The sequence below is a fragment of the Acromyrmex echinatior genome, chromosome 5, assembly GCF_024713525.1.
Source record: "Acromyrmex echinatior isolate Ae372 chromosome 5, ASM2471352v2, whole genome shotgun sequence".
Taxonomy (NCBI): Eukaryota; Metazoa; Arthropoda; class Insecta; order Hymenoptera; family Formicidae; genus Acromyrmex; species Acromyrmex echinatior.
The window spans coordinates 11,441,067-11,462,155 of NC_141856.1; the positions used below are offsets into that span (position 1 = coordinate 11,441,067).

A 21,089-nucleotide genomic window follows, 5' to 3' on the forward strand; every position below is an offset into this window, starting at 1 on the left:
TCGGCGTAACATGATGTCGGAGACCGCGGTGACGATGGACGGTTCCAGCAACAACGCCAGCAACAATCCGCGGCAGGTACCGACGGTGAAGACGGAGCCGGGGCAGCCGAGCCCGTTGGCCGGCATCCGGCTGAACGTGCCTTACTTCAAGACCATACCCGGTATTCTCAAACTCGTGCAGCTGGTAAGCGACTTACTTTTTGCTATTTTACTCGTTCCGTTTGTAACGCGAAATACGAGAGTCGACGGATACTGTCGCGCTAGGCACGTCTACCTAATCTAATTGGCACGCGTGTCTAGTTTTTATATTAATTTTGCACTCCGATAAATTCGAGTGTTGTTCAATAAAATCATTGCTGAAGAACTTTATTGACCTCGGGTAGAGCTTCGGTATGATGTTTACTAGTTCCAGACGCGTATTTCCAAAATAACGGTTCCGATTTCACAAGATAGGTATCTGTTCTCTTTTTAGCTAAAGTTCTCGCACGGTTCACTTTTTCTCTTCTTCTCTTCAACGTGGAGGGAGAAAGAAGAAAAATGATTTCATATCAGCTGTAGTTTTGGCCGATTTTTACCTAAAGGATCTTTAGCCTCGAGTATTGAATAGTTTTTCTATGAGATAGGATAATGTAGGTGGTACAATATATAAATCTGTTTAAATATAAAAAACTTTTATTTCTTTAATATTTTTAAAAATATAAAAGTTTTTATTTTTTAGTTTACAATGACTGAAAGATAATAATAGGCCAACGCTATGATATTTTTATCTGATAATCTTCGGAATTTTGTATATATATATATATATATATATTAGGTGTTGGAATTAATTCGTAGCGTTTTACAAGTGATGGGAAGTACTTTCATTAATGTATTTTTTAATGCTCATGTGAAATAAATAACATTCTTTCATTAAAAAACGCTACGAATTAATTCCAACACCTAATATATATATAGAAAAATGTCCTGATTAAACTAATAAAAATAAAAAAAAAGTATTTTGATGAGGAGACAAACAAAATTTCTATTTACGATAAGCAAAAATTCTGTTCAGTCTCAATAAAATACTTTTTCATTTGGCCGTTTTGTTAATTTAAGAACATTTTTTTAAGTCTAAAATGTCGTCTTTAGGAATCATGACAATACTATTTCATCTGGCATTAAATAGAATTTTAATAAAAAACAATGTATTCCTGATGCATAAGTTTTTGAAGTTGATTTTTAGATAAAAGATTCTTATTTACTGATGAAATACATACATGATAAATGGAACTTTACAATATGAAATTGTCAATAATTTTTAGAATCTTATAAAAAGAAATATCATTCTTCCGAATCCTATAATCAATAGTCAATTTTTATCCTGTGATAATATTAATCACTTTTTAATTATCTCTGGATTACTCATCTTTTCAGATATGGACTTTCTATTTCCAGCTTAGATTTAGCTCGATATATTTGCTTATCGCGTAATATCTAATAATAGAAGTATTAGAGCCACTTGATGTATATTTTTATAACACCATGAAGCAATTTCTGGTAAAATAAATAAACACTACAAGCCGTTCGAAGAGGCAGAATTGACGTTTCGTCGATCAAATAGAGATGCATTATATATTTTTTTATATGTGAGTATATAAAAGTTACACAAACATAAATTATGATATAATCAAAGATGCATACGTTTTTATCTTATACTTTGATGATTGCGCAGATATCTGTAGGTATTGTATTGATTTGCCAATTGGCAACGCGGCGTATTTCATTATTAAATGAGCTCTCGAAAGATTCAATATTAGAATGTTCAAAATTCCACCTTTTATTGTACGAATTTTTCTTTCCTTACTGTATTATTTTCTTTCAACTTAGAGAGAATCGTCAAGAATGGAAAGAGATCATCACAAAAATGTCGTCTGTGTGTTTCTCTTTCTGAGATTTACTAATTATATTATTGCCAGTAGAACTCTTATTACTTTGCGGTCGACTAAAATGGAGCGAACAAGGAAAAGGATTTCTAAAATAGTTTCCGATCATTTGTATGCAACGAATTCCTTGGAGGTGTTGTATACAGACGGAATAACGTTATGTAATGTTTAAGTCGCGCTTTAGTGTGGTAATAATACAAAATTCTACGTAGCTAATTATTATACCACGAAAAGTCACGTGGAAAAGTGATTTTCTGGCACGATTTCTTCATCTTCTGACTCTTTAATAATATTAAATATGTCTCTTGTACGTATATCTCTTCATATATTTCCGATATCTTGAAAAAAGTTCCGTAAAATCTTCTCCTTTGCGTACAATTGAATTCTTCGCTAAAAGGAATTTTGTATAACAGAGGAGTGAGATAATAGTTTAACATAAACTATTGTTATCTGTTCAATATCGAGGGAAAATCTGAAGGTTAATTCTATATATATTTGCAGCTAATTGAATCAAGTTGTATCTTTGAATTATTCGCATATGAATTATTGAGAGCTACCTATGATTTCAATTTGTTTAACATTGTGATTGATGTTTACTATCAAGAGGTTAACAATATTGATGCTTTCACTCGTTTCCAGGATTTAAATAATATCGATTGTATTTATGCGTTATTCCGATATTATATAGCAGAAATATTCCAAGAAATTCTCGCCGCCTATACTTATCATATACGAATACATGCTAAGTACATGGGGAATGTTATGACTTTGATAAGCATTTTATGCTCCAGATCCTTGCGACAACTGAATTAGAGACAACTTCCTCGGTTCATTCGGTTACGATTGATGCTTTCTAGGAAGAAATTTAACTTTCTCGTCGACCTCGATTCAAACGCTTGTCTCCGATTGTGACGAGAAAATATTTGCCGTCAGGTGAAACGTTTAAATTAATTAAAAGGAATATTCAGAAAATAATCCCGTCTTCTTCTGTTTCAATCGTAAACACATTATTTACATACTGTAGGTTAAACCAGTTTTCTTAATTCCATCGCTTCGTTCGAACGTTCGCGTACGTCTACAGATTGTTTTGCTCGAGTATTTCTTTGAAAGATAATATATAAATGTTGTCCTCTTTTTTTTCATCAAGTTACACTTGTTCGTTGTTTGGTGAATCGCGTTGATTTTTTGTACGCGCGTAATCTCTGAGTGTATCTCCCGCAACACCGAGACGCGAATTTTTGCGAAACCGAAAGACCATTTTCGACTAAAAATTTTGGTTGATATGAGACGCTCGGCTTCATAAAATTTACATCATTTTTGTTAAAATACGTTTTCTAATGCTCTCTTTCGCGTCGAAATTTACGAGATGCCATTGTATAGTTTCCAACTTCTATTCATTCTAAGCTTCTGACGCAAGATATAAATAACTCGTCCCTCGGATTTACGTGGCACTTAATTTATGCAGGTTTTTCTTTTTACGCGATAAATAATCTCTCAATTTACACGGGCTTTTTATATGCGATTTTAATTTTCGCAATTTCATTTTACGCGGTTCTTTTTTTTACAGTTTCTTCTACAGTTAGCCACAAAACTGGAAAATTTTATATATTGATCCAAACATCTAACGAGCTTTAAAATTTAAAGAAAAATTTTTAAAATATTGTACCGAATATCAGAACATTTATAATAATTTAGTTTGGTAAATGACTATCTGAACATGTAGATATAAATAATGAAATAGAAATAATATTTTCAAATAGAAAAAATTCGAGTGATGAGGATAGTGACTTTGTGCTAAAAGAGAGGGTTGATGGTTTTAAATTACAGTTCAAACACCGACAACAAATAAAATAAGATTTTTTTATAAATTTAAGATATGAATCTTTTCCATAACTTATGTCGTGTTTTTTCTTAAAATTGAAATTTTTCATACTAATGGACTCTTTCCGCGGTTGCGTAAATCGAGGGTGTACTATTTTCGCAAGATTCTATATAGGATTCGATTGCTCTACGTTGCGTGTAAGAAAAAAATTAAGAATAAATTAAAACCGAGATAAAAATTAGTCTATATGGACGTTATTGGGATTATCTCGATGATAAAGCGGAGAATAAAAATAATCTTGCGATTTGATCTTCCAGTCAATCTGGAAACACGCATTGCGTGCACACGCATCATGGCGTCGACCGGGCGTTTTGCACCGTGACGTTGAACCTGCAATGGCATAACCGTGTAACGGTAATCCTCTTACGGAGCGACTAACAAAGTACCCTACCCTCGCCAGATGGAAAAGATGGCTTCTGATCGCAACATTACACAAGTTTATTTACTTTACTTCGGTGATCGATTTATTAAAAAAATAAAATATTTATAAAAATAAATCAATTCTTTAAATACTCTTATTATAAACCATATATCCACTGTACCATTGCAAAGAAAAAAAAACAATAATATATGTATTTAAATTATTTAGTGAAGTGAGGAAAAAAGAATTAAGTCTCTTGTTTTCGACAAAAGATAATTTAAAGAATTTTCTATTGTTTATTTTGAATTAACATCAGAGAAATAGCTTGATACAAAAAGTCTGAGACTCTGCTGTTATGTGCAACCGAAATTTACACGATTTATTACATGTATGATATCGTATAATACATATGTAACTTCACTACGAAATATTTACGTGTCTGTATGCAAATATATAATCTTATCACCGATATATTTAGCAATGCCGTCTTATCTTCAATACTGTTAGATAACTGAGAGCGCGGATTACTTTGGCTTGATTTTTAGATACGTTCTTCGACTGCGCTTGTACGTTATATTTTACCTGACATTATGTACAAGGCCGTATATTATTTACGGTCGATAGACGCGAAGGAAGGAATGTGTATTGATCTGACGCTAAATAGTTCTGATAATACGTGGCTATACATCCAGCGACACTTGTGGCCGGGACAATGAAAAAAGCAATAATGAATCTTACATACGTTGCGAAAGTTTTGTGTAGTCTTGTCGTTGGAAGTCTAATTGCATAATAACGTTATAATGAGGCTTCGTTTTCGCTTTTTTTCATGATGTTCCTATTAGACGACCATATCATTTACGTTTACGAAATTGCCCTCCTCCTGTCCTATGAAGAACTTCAGTATATTAATTAATATCTCTTTTTAATCAATATCGTATATTGACATCACGACGTGAGGTCTATAGACATTTCTTTGCCATTTAAGAGTCAGGCGGTATTCAACGTTAATTGGAATATTTTTATATCCTGTCCTAGGCGGTAATAAGTTGTTAACGAGACTAACCGGATTATGTAAATAACGGAATGTCGTTGACTTATTTTCCGTATTTTCTATCGAATGTTTCATATTGATCTCATTCTGTAAATGAATAACGTTCACGATTAACTTTTCTTTTTGTACTTCTATTTTGATAAGTCCATCATGACTATACCGTTATTTCATATTGCAACATATCGTTAATTGCTTTAATTATGACTTGCTGAATCTGTGAGAAAGCTGGCATAATTAATTGCGCATCGCGTGTATGGCTCTTGGTGCGTAGTACAATATAAAACATTACCATAATAGTCTGTCGATTAATTCTTTAATTTAATTCAGTAGCAGTGACATAATTATGGACTTATCATACTGTTGATATTATCGAATCAAATAGCGTATCGCAACCAATGACGTGAAAATCACGCATGCACGAAGGGATTGTAAAAAATTAAGTACGGCTATCTCGCGTCATTTAGCAAATGCATTGTACTCCAGAACAATTGCAAATTGCTCACGGGGATTAAGAATGAATATCAATGATATGGAAATTACGGTTACGCTGACGATAGTTCCAAATATAGCATATGAGTCGAGTTTACGAGCGCGGCTTGTCGCCTAGATGTTGCGAGATGAAGTAATCCTCGGGTAATTCGATGATATTCGCAGGAAATCGTTTGATTTTCGTATCTGCTGATCTCTTATCGCGCAAATGTAGGAAAATTACTAACGTGAGATGATTTCTATCGTAGTATATTGTCCTATCGAATTACTCATAATCGATAAAAACTGCACGTACATGCTTCTTGATTCTCCGAGATATTTTATGTTTTTACGATATATCGCAGTTTATTACAGTCATGTGTTATTTAAAAAAAAATTTGTAATTTTTCTTTTTACATAAGAAAAATTTAATGACCACGATAGAAAATTAAAGGGTTTAAATGCACTACTCACGTGAAGCGTCTTTATCGCTGCATTTATGGGATTGAATTACTGATCAATAAAAACTGGATATCCTTGTTGACCTCCTGAGTCATTTAATGTTTTTATTTTCCACTTATATCATGCTATTCCATATAAAACAAAAAATTAGTTTTTTGTTTAAACACAGGGAAAATTTAATAGTTATGATGAGAAATATTAAAGGATTATTAATTGTATCTTTATTATTAAGAAGTCATTAAAAAAGTCCACAATATAAATTGTATTCCATACATATACAATAAAATATATTTTATATTTATGTCAAAACCGATTCATATTAAAATTTTTTGTGTCCAATTTTTAACATATTTGAATGTTAATTTTGTTTGAATATATTTTATGTTAGATTTAGAGTTACGATGAAAAAAATTTTTTCAAAAATTGTTCAGCTTTCTATAAATGTTTTTCTGAAAACTTTTTTTTAGAAAAACATTTCTAACGATCTCGTCGGAAAAATTGTGATAATTTTCTGTTATTTTTTTTTCAACAACATGTACACGAAGACTTATCTTGATGAAGAGAAATGAAGAAATAAAATAAAAGTTTTTCCGAAATCACGCAGAGAATAAAGCGATTACGGAAGTCAAACGTGGTATCGCACGGGGCTGGTGGATCCAACATCCCTATGCATTCCTATGATTCCAAAGAGATTGCGACGGCGAGGAACCGGTTTTCGTCACCGCATAGATTGGGCGTGCGTGCGTGCGTGCGTGCGTGCGTGTGTGCGTGCGATCGGAACGAAAACTCGATGGATTCGGCGCTACAATGGGGCCTCGCCTAGACTAGAGATCACGCGCGATGACCATACATGTTCATCCCGGATGACCGGCACCATACGCAGCGTCCCACATACTCAGGCTGCCATCAGTTGACGATGGCTGCGCGTTATACCGAGGCCGTGGCAACGGTATCGGGACGTCTCATTAAAGATTCAGCATGTCCTTTAGCTCGACCGGTGCGAGCTTGACGACAAACCCGTCGCTATTGGATGCCCGTGGCCACGTCACTTCGATCGAGGTAGAGTTATCAAAATGTTCGAATAGCCCTGAACACAAGTTCGGAAGATATCTCCGCGATGATGACGCGCGCGAGAAATGATTAATAAGAAATGATTAACGGCATATTTTACTTCGGTACAGCTGCTTGTTTCCCGCGAAGATTGGCATTTCATTCGTTAAGATTCGAGACGTTTTAACCGCACGTGTTGCAATGAAAAAGCAATGAAGAGATCGTTACTGCCTATTAGGCTTGTCTTCAACTGTTTTGGTTTAATCTATCTCTGACACTGTGCCTTTACAGCTAATAATTATTCTAGAAAATCACACGTATGTTACGTAGGAAAAGGAGTCGAAAAGAGATATGATTTATGTACCTTTTTATATCAGGTTGTATTGATTTCTCTTAATTGTTCCATTTTAAAATGTTTAAGAGAGTATATAGAAAAACAGTTGGAAAATTTGTGTTAAAATTAAAATTTATGATATGTTATAATTAGCACGTATTTTATTTATTAAAATTTTGTTCAAAAATACATTATTTTTATTTTACTTGTTTACTTACTCATAAATTATATTATTTTGACACTAAGAAATATTAAATATCAATTTAATACAAAATAGTCTAATAATATAATCATATTAAATTAACACTTGGATATATATTAAAAATTCAACACAAAATTTTAACAAGGATTTGAATGGATTTAACACAAATATGTTTTTTGCTGTGTACTTGTATAATTTGTGTTTAGCAATTATTAAGAAACGCAGCCTCTACGAAACAAATTTTTCTTCATAAAATTTATATTGAGGATGTTAATACGCAATTTGTACAAAGTGTTATCTATTCTTACTGTGCGTTGCACAATTCATTCATAGAAGCTCGCCTATTATGGAAAGTGAGATCGCGATTGTACAATATCGTAGGTGGAAGCGTGGCTGTTCGTTCGACGCATCACGTCGGTGCAAATGTCGTTTATCCTTGACATTGGTACTCCATTAATATTTCCGATTATTTAATCACATTATTGACGTTTTTGCCAAATGGGACTAGTGTTTCACATTGAATCTAATTTCAAGAAATTAATTCTCTAAAACAAAAGAGAACGAAGTTCGCCAAAATCAGTATAGAAAATCTATAGCATTTATTTGCAGCTTTTTGTTATTTTATCTCTTCTTTTTTTTATATAACGTCATTATTATAACGTCGTTATTATAACGTCAGACTGATATCTGATTTATTTTTTGTCCTTAATATTTCTATTATTGTAAGTTATAACATATGATATATAAATAATTTTATTAAATGATTGCTTTGCCAATCGTCGGTGGATTAATATCTTTATTAAGCTCAGTTACCTCATGGCCAAACAGCTTATGTAGTTGTTACAAGCGGTCACTCACACATACAAACTAGGTCACTGAATCCTTGGATTGTAACAATTACTACCTAGAACCCTCATAGAATTGCGTGCGGAGAGGAGAATTGATATAATAATCTTCTCGGCGTAACGCAAATGCCGTATGTAATAGATATGGATGATAATCCATATACGTCACATTTATTTGTGTATCTGTATACGTAAATGGAAATGCAGCATGCAAGTTGTGCATATATACATAACTACGTATGAAGATAGAATAAGAATAACAAAGATGAATACGATATTTTTTTTTAGCGATAGAGTCAATGATTATAATTTATGCATCGTATGTTCAATAATTCCACTCTGATAAATATTTTTTTGTCTTGAATATTTCTTTGAGATACTTCAAATTATTCTTCTTATGATTTTTCTTACTATTCTTTTCTTTTTATTTATTTTTAATATATTATATTTCAAGAGGTTTCCTTGCCAAAAATATTAAATGTTATATCATGCATAAAATATTAAACTGCAAAAATAATGCGTATCTGCTTAAATTTAAAAATAAACTCAAAAAAATATATAATATAACGATATAATTTTTATTCGACATAAACAAAGTATCTTGGCAAAAGTGAAACGAAGAGAATGCGCAGATGTTGTAAGTTATACCATTAATATTTCTTATTTAATCCTCCAAGTGTTTCTCAATTGATTTCTTAATGTTATGTCTTCTGCGCCATGTTATGTCTTCATATTTTCAACGTCTCTTCCTTTCCACACTCTTACATTACGCGATGTGGATAAAGTTCTAGAAAAAAAAACTTGTCTGACATCCGGTCTTATCATTTCCGGTCTCACCTCTTTTTGCTTGTGTACAGAGACGCGTTGAAAAAAATCACGATAAAATAAGCAAACATTATTATGCTTTTTTAATAAAGGCAGTGATATATATTTATTACAATGTAATGTAAATATTTCTCTGTTTTTCTTCTGTCTTTCTAAATATCGTTTTAAAAACTTCTTTTCTCTCGCTGTAAGGTAACAAGAGAAATTACGTGAGTTTCACATTGAGAAGTAAGATTTAGATAACAGATTATTGTGAATATCGTATTAATCACTGTTTCGAGAAATCAGTATAGATAAATTTCGTTTAAATGATTCAGAAAGTAAATTAAACCTAGAAAGCATTAATGCGATAAATCGTAATTCGAATGTAATGATTCGGTAAATTATGAATACTTCCCTTTTCCTGTTATACCGGGAAGCAGTTTTGGGTTCATCCGATTGTTGCAGAAATCTCTGGTTGCATTGATTTTATTGTCATTGAGATGTACTCGCAATTAAATTTTTAATTTCTTGTTTCGAATTTACCAACTATTTTGTACCATGTTTTTCAGATGCATTACTAAATACATGAAAATTATTATTAAGTATTAACGGTAATAACAGTAATAACTATAAAAATGGAACTCTTAACTATAATTATTTTACCAGGCAATTATTAGGTGTTGGAATTAATTCGTAGCGTTTTTTAATGAAAGAATGTTATTTATTTCACATGAGCATTAAAAAATACATTAATGAAAGTACTTCCCATCACTTGTAAAACGCTACGAATTAATTCCAACACCTAATATAATTATAAATACCAATTGATAATTATTGATAATTACGTCAATATTAATTTAAGATTCGGAAATTGCAGGAATTCACGAGGATAAGTAAAGAGAAGATACTTTTCATGCAGCGAGAGTAATAATCGTAAAGCTCGCATCAGCTGAAGCTGCGCTTGCCCCTCTTCCCTTTTTTCTCTGATTAAAACACTTTCGCACGATACTACATACGTAATATACGTAATCGTGTCGACCCACTTGAAGGGTCGGGTTAATTTCGGTCAGGGTAATACTCGTACGTTACTCTCGCGCGGATAATCGACTCTCATTAGCGGTGGGAAGTCATCGTGTGAAAAATGTTGTTGTACGAGTTCCAAAGTTCGTGTTGGTGATGTTTGGATTAAAGATACTAATGATGTACGAAATTTGAAAACGATCCGATTGTCCATTATCTAAACGAAACGATCATGGATATTTGTAGATCGAGGCAAGAAATAACAAAGTCACAATCCTTATAAAGCCCGTTACTTTCAAGTTCGTGTAATACATAATACAATTATGTTATTTTGTAGCATTAACGTTAATGACTGTAACAATATGCTCTCGTATAAACTTTCGCACATCATAACTATTGTATTTAACGCGTTGTGATATTTCGTTATTTATTGTACATTCAAAGGTTTGCGTGCAGCTCTTGCATTTGATAATAAAATGAGCATCAAGATTAAAGCAATATTACTGAAACATAAATTCTGTTGATATTAAACTGTTGATATTAATTCAATTGGGTACAATTAATTAGAGCAATTTGTATAATACATTGACGATAACATATTCGATTGTTAATGTATTAAAAGTCCTTTTTAAAAATCACATATTAGAGAAACAAGATTTTATCAAAATATGCGGTACATATTGAAAATTATATATTTGTATAAGATAAATTAAAAATTATCAATAATTAAACAGATTTAGAAACGGTGACAGAATCTTACTTTGAGTGTCAGCAATTTCCGAGAGGAAGCTGCTCATTTCTCTAGGTCATTCTGGACCGCACTTTGAGGACAGACGTGTGCCCGATCTTTAACTTCTCTCGCGGCAGAGACCCGATCGCTCGAGGATATCGCGAATTCCGATCGCCCACGTCGAACGTAAGTCCCCTTGGCGTGGATTATGCAATTGCTGTCGCATTGTTAAGCGGTAGGAGGGAATGGGGGGGACTACCCTCGTACCATTATGTCCCATGCAACGAGTAGGCAGACTGACGTGCGTATCGGCATGGCATAAGTTATGCACCGCTCGGTAATTGCGTGCGGCACAGTCTGTGCACCGTAGCTACACACAAGGACAAGGCGCGCCTCGCTGTACACGCGGCTGCTCGAGACGAAAGGAGAAGATGAAAGCCATGATTCGGAAAACGAGAAAGGGAGACCAACGGGGTAGCGAGACGTGAATCTCGCGTTTCGCACATACGTAATCGGACACGCACCTGATGACAGCGAATGGTCTGCGCATTCTTTGATCTGACGTTTTATTTGCAATCGTTGGATGTTAAGGACGTTCTCCGAAAAAATGCATTTTTTCTTTAAATTTTTCTGAAACTTACAGGATAAACGTGTTTTAATGTCCTGATCATATGTGCTTTAAAACTCAATACTCGGTGCGGGATTAAAAATCGATGTAATAAAAATATTCAACTTCAAAGTCGAAGCGTTTAAAGTATATGTACATATATACATATATATACATATAGGATCCCTATCTAAAGCTTATTCGAAAATGGTCTTTTTATTCATTGTAAAAAAGTTTTTCTTAACAATTTTTTGAAACAATGAGACATAAAATTTGATAGCACAAGGAATAATATGAAATTTGTCTGAATATGGTTTCAGGTATTTGTTTTTAAAAAATCGTTGAGTAAAGTAAGTAAAGTCGCTATTTTTTTGACCGGCGATAGTAGCGAAGGCGAGAGGCATTTTATATTGTATAACAAAATTTGTACATTAACACTTATGGAATATTTTATATTATATAAAAGTGAAATAAATTTTCATAAAAATTTTTATAATGAGTACTAATTTCATTAGATTGAGCACAATTGCAGTCGGAGAACGTCCTTAAGAATACCCGCTGGAGGCACGTGTTTTAAAAATTCTTTGATTTTTACGTTATCTAAAAAAAAAATGATTTTTTATGATTTCTGCAGCATTTCATAAATTTTATTTAAATTTCGAAAGCGAACGGTCGTTAGTACTTAATGTTTGCAGGAATCAAAGTCATGGTTTCTCTATTTGTGTTATCGTTTGTTTCAGCGTAGAAATAATATACGAGCTTTTCGAGAATCTCCGATAAAACTGTTCATTGACCGTCAGCTAGTAAATGCACGCGTAGAAAACACTCGTTTTAATCGTGAATGTGTTTTTTACAAACTCGCAACTTCCGGCGTTTATTTCTGGAAGCAAAAGGTTGCAGTGTCGTTTACGAAATCCATATCGCGCCGCTTTATCGATCTGTTGCAATAACATCGTAATTAGGTGTAGATTTTGTTATAGATTTTATTTTCTAAAGCCAAATTTTGTGATGATCCATAGAGCTAATCGATACATGAATCGATTTTCTCAACGGAAGAAATATAACAATAAGCTGCAATATACATAGAAGTATTGATTTATGTATAAGTACATGTGTTGAATGAGCCAGTAACACATATAATCTTGAAAAATGATCTTATCTTTATTAAGTATTCAATGAAATTACATCATAAAGATAATAGAAGAAATATTAATATCAGGAATTGGACATAGAATTTTGTTTTATTCCTATTTATTTTTCTATTTACGATGTTTATATTCATAATCTATTTTTAACCTGATTGTTTAAAGGAGAATTCTAGTAAATCATAGTAATCATAGTAAATGTGCTATATAACTCCCGAGAATTGAAAACATCTCCAACAAAAACAAACACAAAAAATTTGTAGATTTTATTGTTTTTACAGTTTTATAAAATGAATATGAATCATTTTAATCTTATTTATATAATGTTTAAAAAGTATTATTCCAAATAAATTATCAACAATCAAGTTTGATGAACTATTAATGTCAGAATAAATTTAGTATTATTAAAAATTTTTATTAGTTTCTTAATTGCACATGACATCTCTGTTATCTAATTGTTTATTTGCCGAAAATTGTAATAGTACAACTCTGTTAAATCTATAATGTCAAATTTAATCTAATATGAGTCACCACTGCTTCTACTCAATTATATACTAAAACAATGGTTATATTTGACAATATACAGTGTCAATTTGATACAATGTAGTGTCAAATTGGCACGACATAGTGTCAAATTTAATTATCGTTTTAGTATAAAATAATATATTTAGTAGGAGTAATCACGACTTATGTTAGGTTAAATTTGACATTATAGATTTAACAGTGAATGCTCTAGATAATATAGAAAATATAAAAAATAATAGAATGTTTTTAAAATATAAATAAATTAACTAAATTTATTATTTTCATTACAAAAATTTTACTTTTTTTCTCATTATTTCCTTTTTTAATATTTTTTATAATGTTTTTTATAATGTAAATCATAAAAGAAGTAAAGAATCATTGAATTAAGATGTATGCAGATTTGTTTCAATCTTTTCTAAAATACTAGTCGATCCGACTAAATTCTAGTCTTAAAATAAATGAAGTTGTTCTTGATAGATTTTGATGCGCTGATTACGAATGTGATAATATCCATCAGATTTGTTTGCTGCGAAATTGCTATATACATACGATCGTGTTAAGAATTGTTGATTATTATTTCATTCTGCAATTTTAATAAAACAGACGCAAAAGATAACGAATCAAATATATGTACGGCCAGTAATTGTTGCAACCGAATATGATTCTCGCTTATCGTTACAAAGATTTCTATAGTAATAAGCAAATATTTTATTTTTACATTCAATATTTATGCAAAATATTTATTCGATATTTATGCAAAATATTAATCTTTATATATGTATTTAAATTGCCTTTACATAAAGTTGTTAAATTTAATTAGTATTAAAAATAATAAATATTCAAACATATTGAAACATTTGAGATGTAAAACATTTCTGTATGCAAGTAAGAAATTTAACAATTGTTCGCGAAAGAATGGTTTTTTATTTTATTTCTTTTTTGGTATATTTATTATTTTTAATGATATTTCTTTTATTGGTATACATCAGTTGTTTTAAACGTATAAAGTCGCAGTAACATTTAACTATAATCCTACTTTCAGCACATATTAACATATAGAGGTCAGCATATACATACATGTATCTTTTTACATCATAGATAAACTCGTATAATATCCTCATTCAAATTCTCTCACGCAATAAATAATCCATCATATAGTATAATAATAAATTTTATAAAATTATCTTTTGCTCTTTATTTTGAGAAAAAATACAATGAAATAAAATTTTATTAGAAAAAAAGAATATAATAATACGTGGAGCAATACGCCCTCCCTCTTTTCTTTTTTTATTTAAATTGTTCTAAATTATAATTATATTTCATAATAGAAAAATAATTTATTTTAATAATATAAAACTACCTCCATAGAAAAAGAAAAATTGAAATGAAGAGAAAATATAAATTATGATTTTTTTTTTATTAATAAATACTTTGTAAATTGCATTATTCTATGAAGCACGCATTTTTTCTTTCTCGCATAGTCATGCGCTATATTTGAATTAATTAGTCAATGACGTTAACGGATGGACATGTCCATCGTAATACGTAGGCTGTAACGTTGTCGTTTAGTAACTGCATACAACCGGTGAATGTGGGTCACTGAGATTTCTCGTCGACGCCGGCAGGCGTTATCTCTATGTCGGTTTCGCATATTGGTGTAATTTCGTTCCGCGTAACTGAGTAGCTCGTGAAAACACACGCGTCTTTCTTGGCATCATACAGACGTATCATTGTATATAAAGTGAATGCAATTTCTCTTCCTCTTCGGAAAGATTCGTCGGTTCTTTCTCGCGCTCGTTACAACGTTAAGATAGGAATGGACCGTTTATTTTGAAGAATTAAATAATGTATATATTATGCTTAAAATGTACAAATAATCTTAAATACGCTTGAAGAATATGCTTATCATAGTATGAAATTTTATAGTTGAATACGTATCTGCATGAGATAACATTTGAAAACAATACATATACGTTACTGCGGATCTCATTTCAGATTATCATCACTTAACTACGCAGATATGGCCACTGCACATATATCTTCATGCGTGAATCATGCAACTATGTATCTAGCTCCAACGTGCCTTATTAGAGAAATTCTGCCTGACCCCCTACACTTATCCTTATAGTGCGACTCGAATATTTATAACATCCGATATAATATGTGATTAGTGGTCACACATCGACTGATGATGATCAAAGAAAATATCCTTCAATACGCATTGCTATTTTTAGAAACGAATCGAATACTATGTGGACTCCACTATTATTGGAATTGCCGTTTTTCTTGAATCTACGATACTGACGTTGCGTGTAAATAATAACTGACATATCTGAAAGATCGCGACGTAAAACCGTATTCATATATTAATTTTTAATGTTTTTGTATCACATTTGCGATAAAATCTGATGTTATCTGAAAAAATTTACTAAATCTTAATACGTATTTCTTTCAGTAATACTAATTGTGAGTAAACATTTACTTACGTAAATAAATATTTTTAGAATAAATATTACTTAGAATAGTTTAAACAAATATTTATTTATTAAAAATCAATATTTTTTTAGTGTCGAAATAAAGTCAAAGTAATTCAAATTTCGAATAATTAAATATCTTTTACAGTTAAAAATTGTTTTATTTTCGTATTATACTTATAATCGTTAAAATGTTTGTTTCATCTCTTTCGATATTAATTGCATCCAGTTGAAAATTATGGGTCGTTTGTAAATTACTTGTTCATATACTTACCGAGTATTATAAGCGTACCGCACCATTACACCATGCATTACATATTTAACGTAATGATTATAACAAGACGTGCGAAGAACGTTCTAATTGTGTCTATTAAGCTGTAGTACGGAATTAATGAATCGTGAATTGAAACACGTTGAATAACTCATGCCTTTTTGTGATGCATTATTTTTATTTTATTTTATTTTATTATTTGAATTTGGCAAAATGTGATTTTTCACTTGCAGTCATCTATAATTTTACCAATAATATTTTAATATGTTCTTATGTGACTATTTCGTTAGAAGAGTGTAACCAATGCTGTTGTTTTTAATTAAATATCGGGAAGAAATGACAAATGTTGTTTCGAGAGATGCATAAGAATAATCATTTTAATAAAATTAAACAGCTTTATCAATTTTTCTAAATGAATAATATAAGCTTGTTTTTTTACTCAATTTTAAATAGACTTTTATATGAAAGTTTTGATAGAGTTTCAATTCGGATCATTGTTGAAGAATTAAAAGTCATAAAAAAGTATTGGAGGAGGAGAGATAGAATATACGATCAAATTTTTATTAATGTCAGCATGTCAAATAAATCAGAGTCATAATTTCTGCAATATTTATACGTTGTCCCATCTCGGATTTTCTCTTTTGCCCAGGTGAAGTTCAACATCTAATGAGACTTGTAAAAATTAGAATTGTTGCGTTATATAGTATGCAGGAACGTACATCACGCGTTTCTCGCTTTAGTGCGTTTTCTAGTTACTCGTGTATATTTAGTGACACGGCAGTCGCTTAAGCCGGTCTCTCGCGAAAGGTCAACATTGATCACCCGTCTATAAGCGTGTCGCATTATTGCCGCTGAGGACTTAAAAGTAAAGTACTGTATGGCTAAGGTGCTTACAATTTGAAGCTGTAATAAATGGAAGTAGCGGCTGCCGTTCGTAACGGGCTATGCTAATAAAAAATTGCATACTTTTTGAGGCATAAAATTGTTTCGAATGATTTCAGTAAACGATAAGGTATAAAATACTGATATAAGTAACATAAAAATAACGTTAACGTTGCAGTGATATAATGCGATATACGTTATGTACTTGTGATGAATGAAAAAAATTATGAAGAAGAAATAAAGAAATGCATTTGTATAATTCCAAGAAATTTTATGAAAGCCCCGGAAAATCGTGTAAAGTCTTTCGCTACGGTTTCAAAGTGAACTTCTTGGAAACCGTATACGAAGGATGGCGTCGTTTGATCGATGCCGTTCACGGTTGGATTTGCTCTCAGAGTGGCTGTTTCGCATTACGAGTAGTCGCTACGCGTTACGAGCCACGAGAATAATGTCGAGGAAAGGGGTTAAGTACCGATTGAGTTGGATGTTGCACGACGAAAATATCGAGAATGTGGAGCATGTGAGTCTCGATCCCGAAGTTCAGCGAGAACTGGGTTGCTCAGTCGGCGAGCACGTGTTTCTGGAATATCCTTGGGCTTATGTGTCGCGAGAAGCTGTTTTGAGGCTCGCCAACAATGCGGACTCGTCACTGCAGCTATATCGAGATAGGATCGAAGCTTACGGCGGCGATACTTTCCTTGTGGGCTATTCATCTACCGAATTAATCGGTCGGGAGTTCGTGATCTGCTTAACAGAGGATGCGAGATCGACAATTGTAAGGAGGAATACTGATATCAGTAAAAAAATCCGGAGTGAGGTCATCCGAAAGATCAAGAAGACCGATAGATCATGGAAATCTCTCGGAAGCGAGATAGCATTAGATGAGGGCTTGATCAGAAACACGAGAGAGTTTTTCGAGGTGGAAGTATATCTTCCGATTAAGTCTTTAGGCCTAAACCGACAACTCTGTGACAGATCTTCGGAAGAATCTTGGGATAGTTATGTGGAGTTAATTCCGTACGAGAGATTTGAGAATGTTGAGAGAAAATGTGTTTCCAAAATGATCCAGACACACTTCGAGCCGCGGGAAATCGAAGTACAAACCTATCCTAGTTATCCTAAGAATGCCTGGACCCAATACTGTTACGAGGATACTATGGGGTTGCAAGATGATAACGAATCGGAGGAGGAGGAAAAGGAAGCGGAGGAAAAAGAATCGGCCGGGGAGAAATCCGAAAAAGAGTCTGAAGAAAAGAAGACGATCGAAGGATCAAAAGAAGTATCCGAGATTGACGCGGAACAAAAACCGGTGGAGAAGAGCCCCTTGGAGCTTTTCTTGGAAGATCACGCTCAGGAAATGATTGAGGCTGTGTGTTACAATACGGTCGTGAATGTGTACGTGGATGACATCGAGACACTTGCACAACGAGACTTTGAAGTAACTCGACCACGAGATGAGATTGCTTGTGTGGAACGCTTTTCCCTTATCGACTTGAGCTTCACAGCGGGCAAGGTCATCTCCGACGTTTCCTGGCATCCAGGTCTCGTCGAATACGTGGCTGTTTCTTATATTATCACACCGTCGCGCGAAATCGCCCGATTTTCGTTAAAGCGTGGTGTTGTATCGAAACCGGAGCCGACAGTGTTGTTGTGGTCTCTTACTGATTCTCTTCGGCCTCAATTGTCATTGTGGTGCCATCAGGAAATCTACTGCGTCTCCTTCTGCCCAATGAATGCCGACTTTATAATTGGCGGTTCCGCGTCTGGTCAAGTAATCGTCTGGAATATTCATGGGCAGATAGAAGCTCGAGATGTCGAAGACACCGTTTCTATTACCTCTGCATTTGTGGTGTCCGATCAGGATTATTCACATGAGCTGCCGATTCATCGGATACAGTGGCTTCCTGATAATTATAGGATAGAGGCATCCGGGAAACTGACGAAACTGTCTACTAGTTCGAGCTGTCAGTTTCTGACGATTTCCGAGGATGGTATCGTTGCCATTTGGGATCTTCTTAGATACTCCGTTACGTCTCAGTTGAAGCCGAATAATCGAGAGAGTCTTAACGGTATTTTTCGACCAACGTATCGCTTGAACGTTCGACCTTCCGAGAACTCATTTTTTACACCTCTTCACCTGTGCCTTCCATCCATCGATGCTTTTCAAGAAAGCGATAGGCGTAATGAATTAGATTCCACGAATGTCGACTGTACGAAAAAACTGTGGATTGGTACTGCGCAGGGACATTTCGCTTGCTGCACTTGGGAGGGTCAGGTATTCGACGTGGAAACGTCCGTTTTAGAGGAGTGCAAACTTCTTAATTGCTCGTCCGCGCACGATGGTCCTGTTGCAACGATTCTTCGATCGCCACATCTTTCGGATGTTCTCCTGACGATGGGCGGCCGCGTCTTTGCCATTTGGAAGGATGACTATCTGGATCTTCCTTTGTTTAGACGAAAATCTGACTGTGTATATACCGCGTGTTGCTGGGGCAATCGACCAGGAATTTTCTTGATGGGTACTAATTTGGGCGATCTGGAGGTTTGGGATATCAAAAGATGGGCAAACAAGCCGGTGCTCACGCAAACTATTTCTAGAAAACCAATAACTCTCTTATCGCTTCAAGAATCATGTAAATATGATACCAAGCTATTCGGTGCCGGTGATTATAATAGTGCATTTCGTATTTTTGAGGAACCCAAGGAATTCGAAGATGATATACTTGAAAGAATGGACTGGTTTGAAGAATATATATGGCGAGAGGTGAGAAGAAAAAAAATATTTTCTTCATGGCAGAAAGATTTTCTTCAAAACGACACGTCAGCTATCGCTAGAAGGCAAGCTAGAGCAAATGAGGAACATAGATTAAAACTTGAAATGGCAAGACTGAAACTTCTTGGAGAACATGAAGAACGATTGAAATTGGAGGCCGAAGAAAAAGAACGCAAAAAACCGAAATCCAAAGATACTATATGGAAACTGCGTCAGCAAGAGAGAATGAAAAAAATTCTTTTAGAGAAGAAGAAATTTCTTCCACGAGAATTAGAGGAGAAGAGGTTGCCATTGGTGCGTTTAGCTGAAGAGAGGAATGCAAAGATGATCAAAGCAAAGAACGAAGCTACTCTTGGAGATAAGCATTTTGATAATTTTATGTCTCTCAAATTTCCTGAATATTACGATTGTATAGAAAAAGATAAGATTTCAGAAGAGAGACGTGAGACCATAAATGAAGAAATAGATGTATATCTAGAAGAGTTTTATAAAATTAGAGATGAAGCGCGAAAGATGATAGCGGAGAAGTTGCATTTTCCAAAATTTGATTGGAACACAGCAAAAAAGGGAAAAGAAAGGTTACAAAATGTGAACAATTTGTAAATGCAAAAATTTTTCCAAAAAGCTCTCCTACAAGAAGAACAGCTACCATTTTATTTTTACGTGATAATAAGTTGTAAATGTGAGTTGATAAGATAAAATAGTTTACGTGGTAAGAAAATTTTTTCAATGAATTGTACATAAGATGACTCGAGACGACGCAACACTTAAACATTTATTTTTGAATAATTTCTTCATGTTATTGAATTAAGCTAGGAAATAATATTATTTATATTTTCTTTTTTATTTACACAAATTAATGAATTAAACGTTTGGTATGGAATATATTTGTTATTAGAAAAAATTGATATGCTTAGTGCAAAAATGGCATTTTCCCTGTATATGTACATACGAATAATTTGTCACAAGCAATTAAATAATATGACGCAATATAAACTTGCATATTTTGCTTATCTATGACAGTACGCAATTAAGTTACAAAAATACATAAATGTATGATAAAATATAAATTAAAGAAATATGAAAGAGCATAATTTTTAGAAAGTAAATATAAATTAGACATACTTTTATTTGTTTAAACAACATTTCATTAACTTAAAGTATTTCGCATTATACGTATATAAAACATCCAAAATTGTAATTCGTGTAATAAAATCGTTTTACTGACGGTGTCATGAACAAAAATGTTTTATACTTACTGTCATTTCCCTCCCTAAA

General features: G+C 33.1%; 2 protein-coding genes across 6 annotated transcripts in view; both read left to right on the forward strand.

Moving 5' to 3' along the window:
• The first annotated feature begins 5 nt into the window (after positions 1–5).
• LOC105153608 (plasmolipin) overlaps positions 6–21,089 on the forward strand; it is a 30,644-nt gene continuing 9,560 nt past the window's right edge. For 2 of the 3 annotated variants that reach the window (XM_087406386.1, XM_011068547.2), the window contains exon 1: positions 81–184. Coding sequence is in view for 1 of the 3 variants with exons in the window: in XM_011068545.2 (XP_011066847.1) it covers positions 11–184 (174 nt within the window). In the remaining 2 variants the exon portion in view is untranslated. Of the gene's footprint in view, positions 185–21,089 lie in introns of all 3 variants that reach the window. The other variant, XM_011068545.2, reaches the window with a different exon arrangement.
• On the forward strand, positions 47–21,056 carry LOC105153609 (dynein axonemal intermediate chain 3). Of its 3 annotated transcripts, none has more exons than XM_087406380.1 (2): positions 47–184; positions 4,062–21,056. In XM_087406380.1, the coding sequence occupies exon 2, from the start codon at positions 17,388–17,390 to the stop codon at positions 20,412–20,414; it is 3,027 nt and encodes a 1,008-aa protein (XP_087262506.1). In that variant the 5' UTR covers positions 47–184; positions 4,062–17,387; the 3' UTR covers positions 20,415–21,056. The 3 variants fall into 3 exon arrangements, with proteins under 3 accessions (XP_087262506.1, XP_087262508.1, XP_087262507.1); XM_087406382.1 differs by lacking the exon at positions 47–184 and adding an exon at positions 191–1,625; XM_087406381.1 differs by lacking the exon at positions 47–184 and adding an exon at positions 1,632–2,855.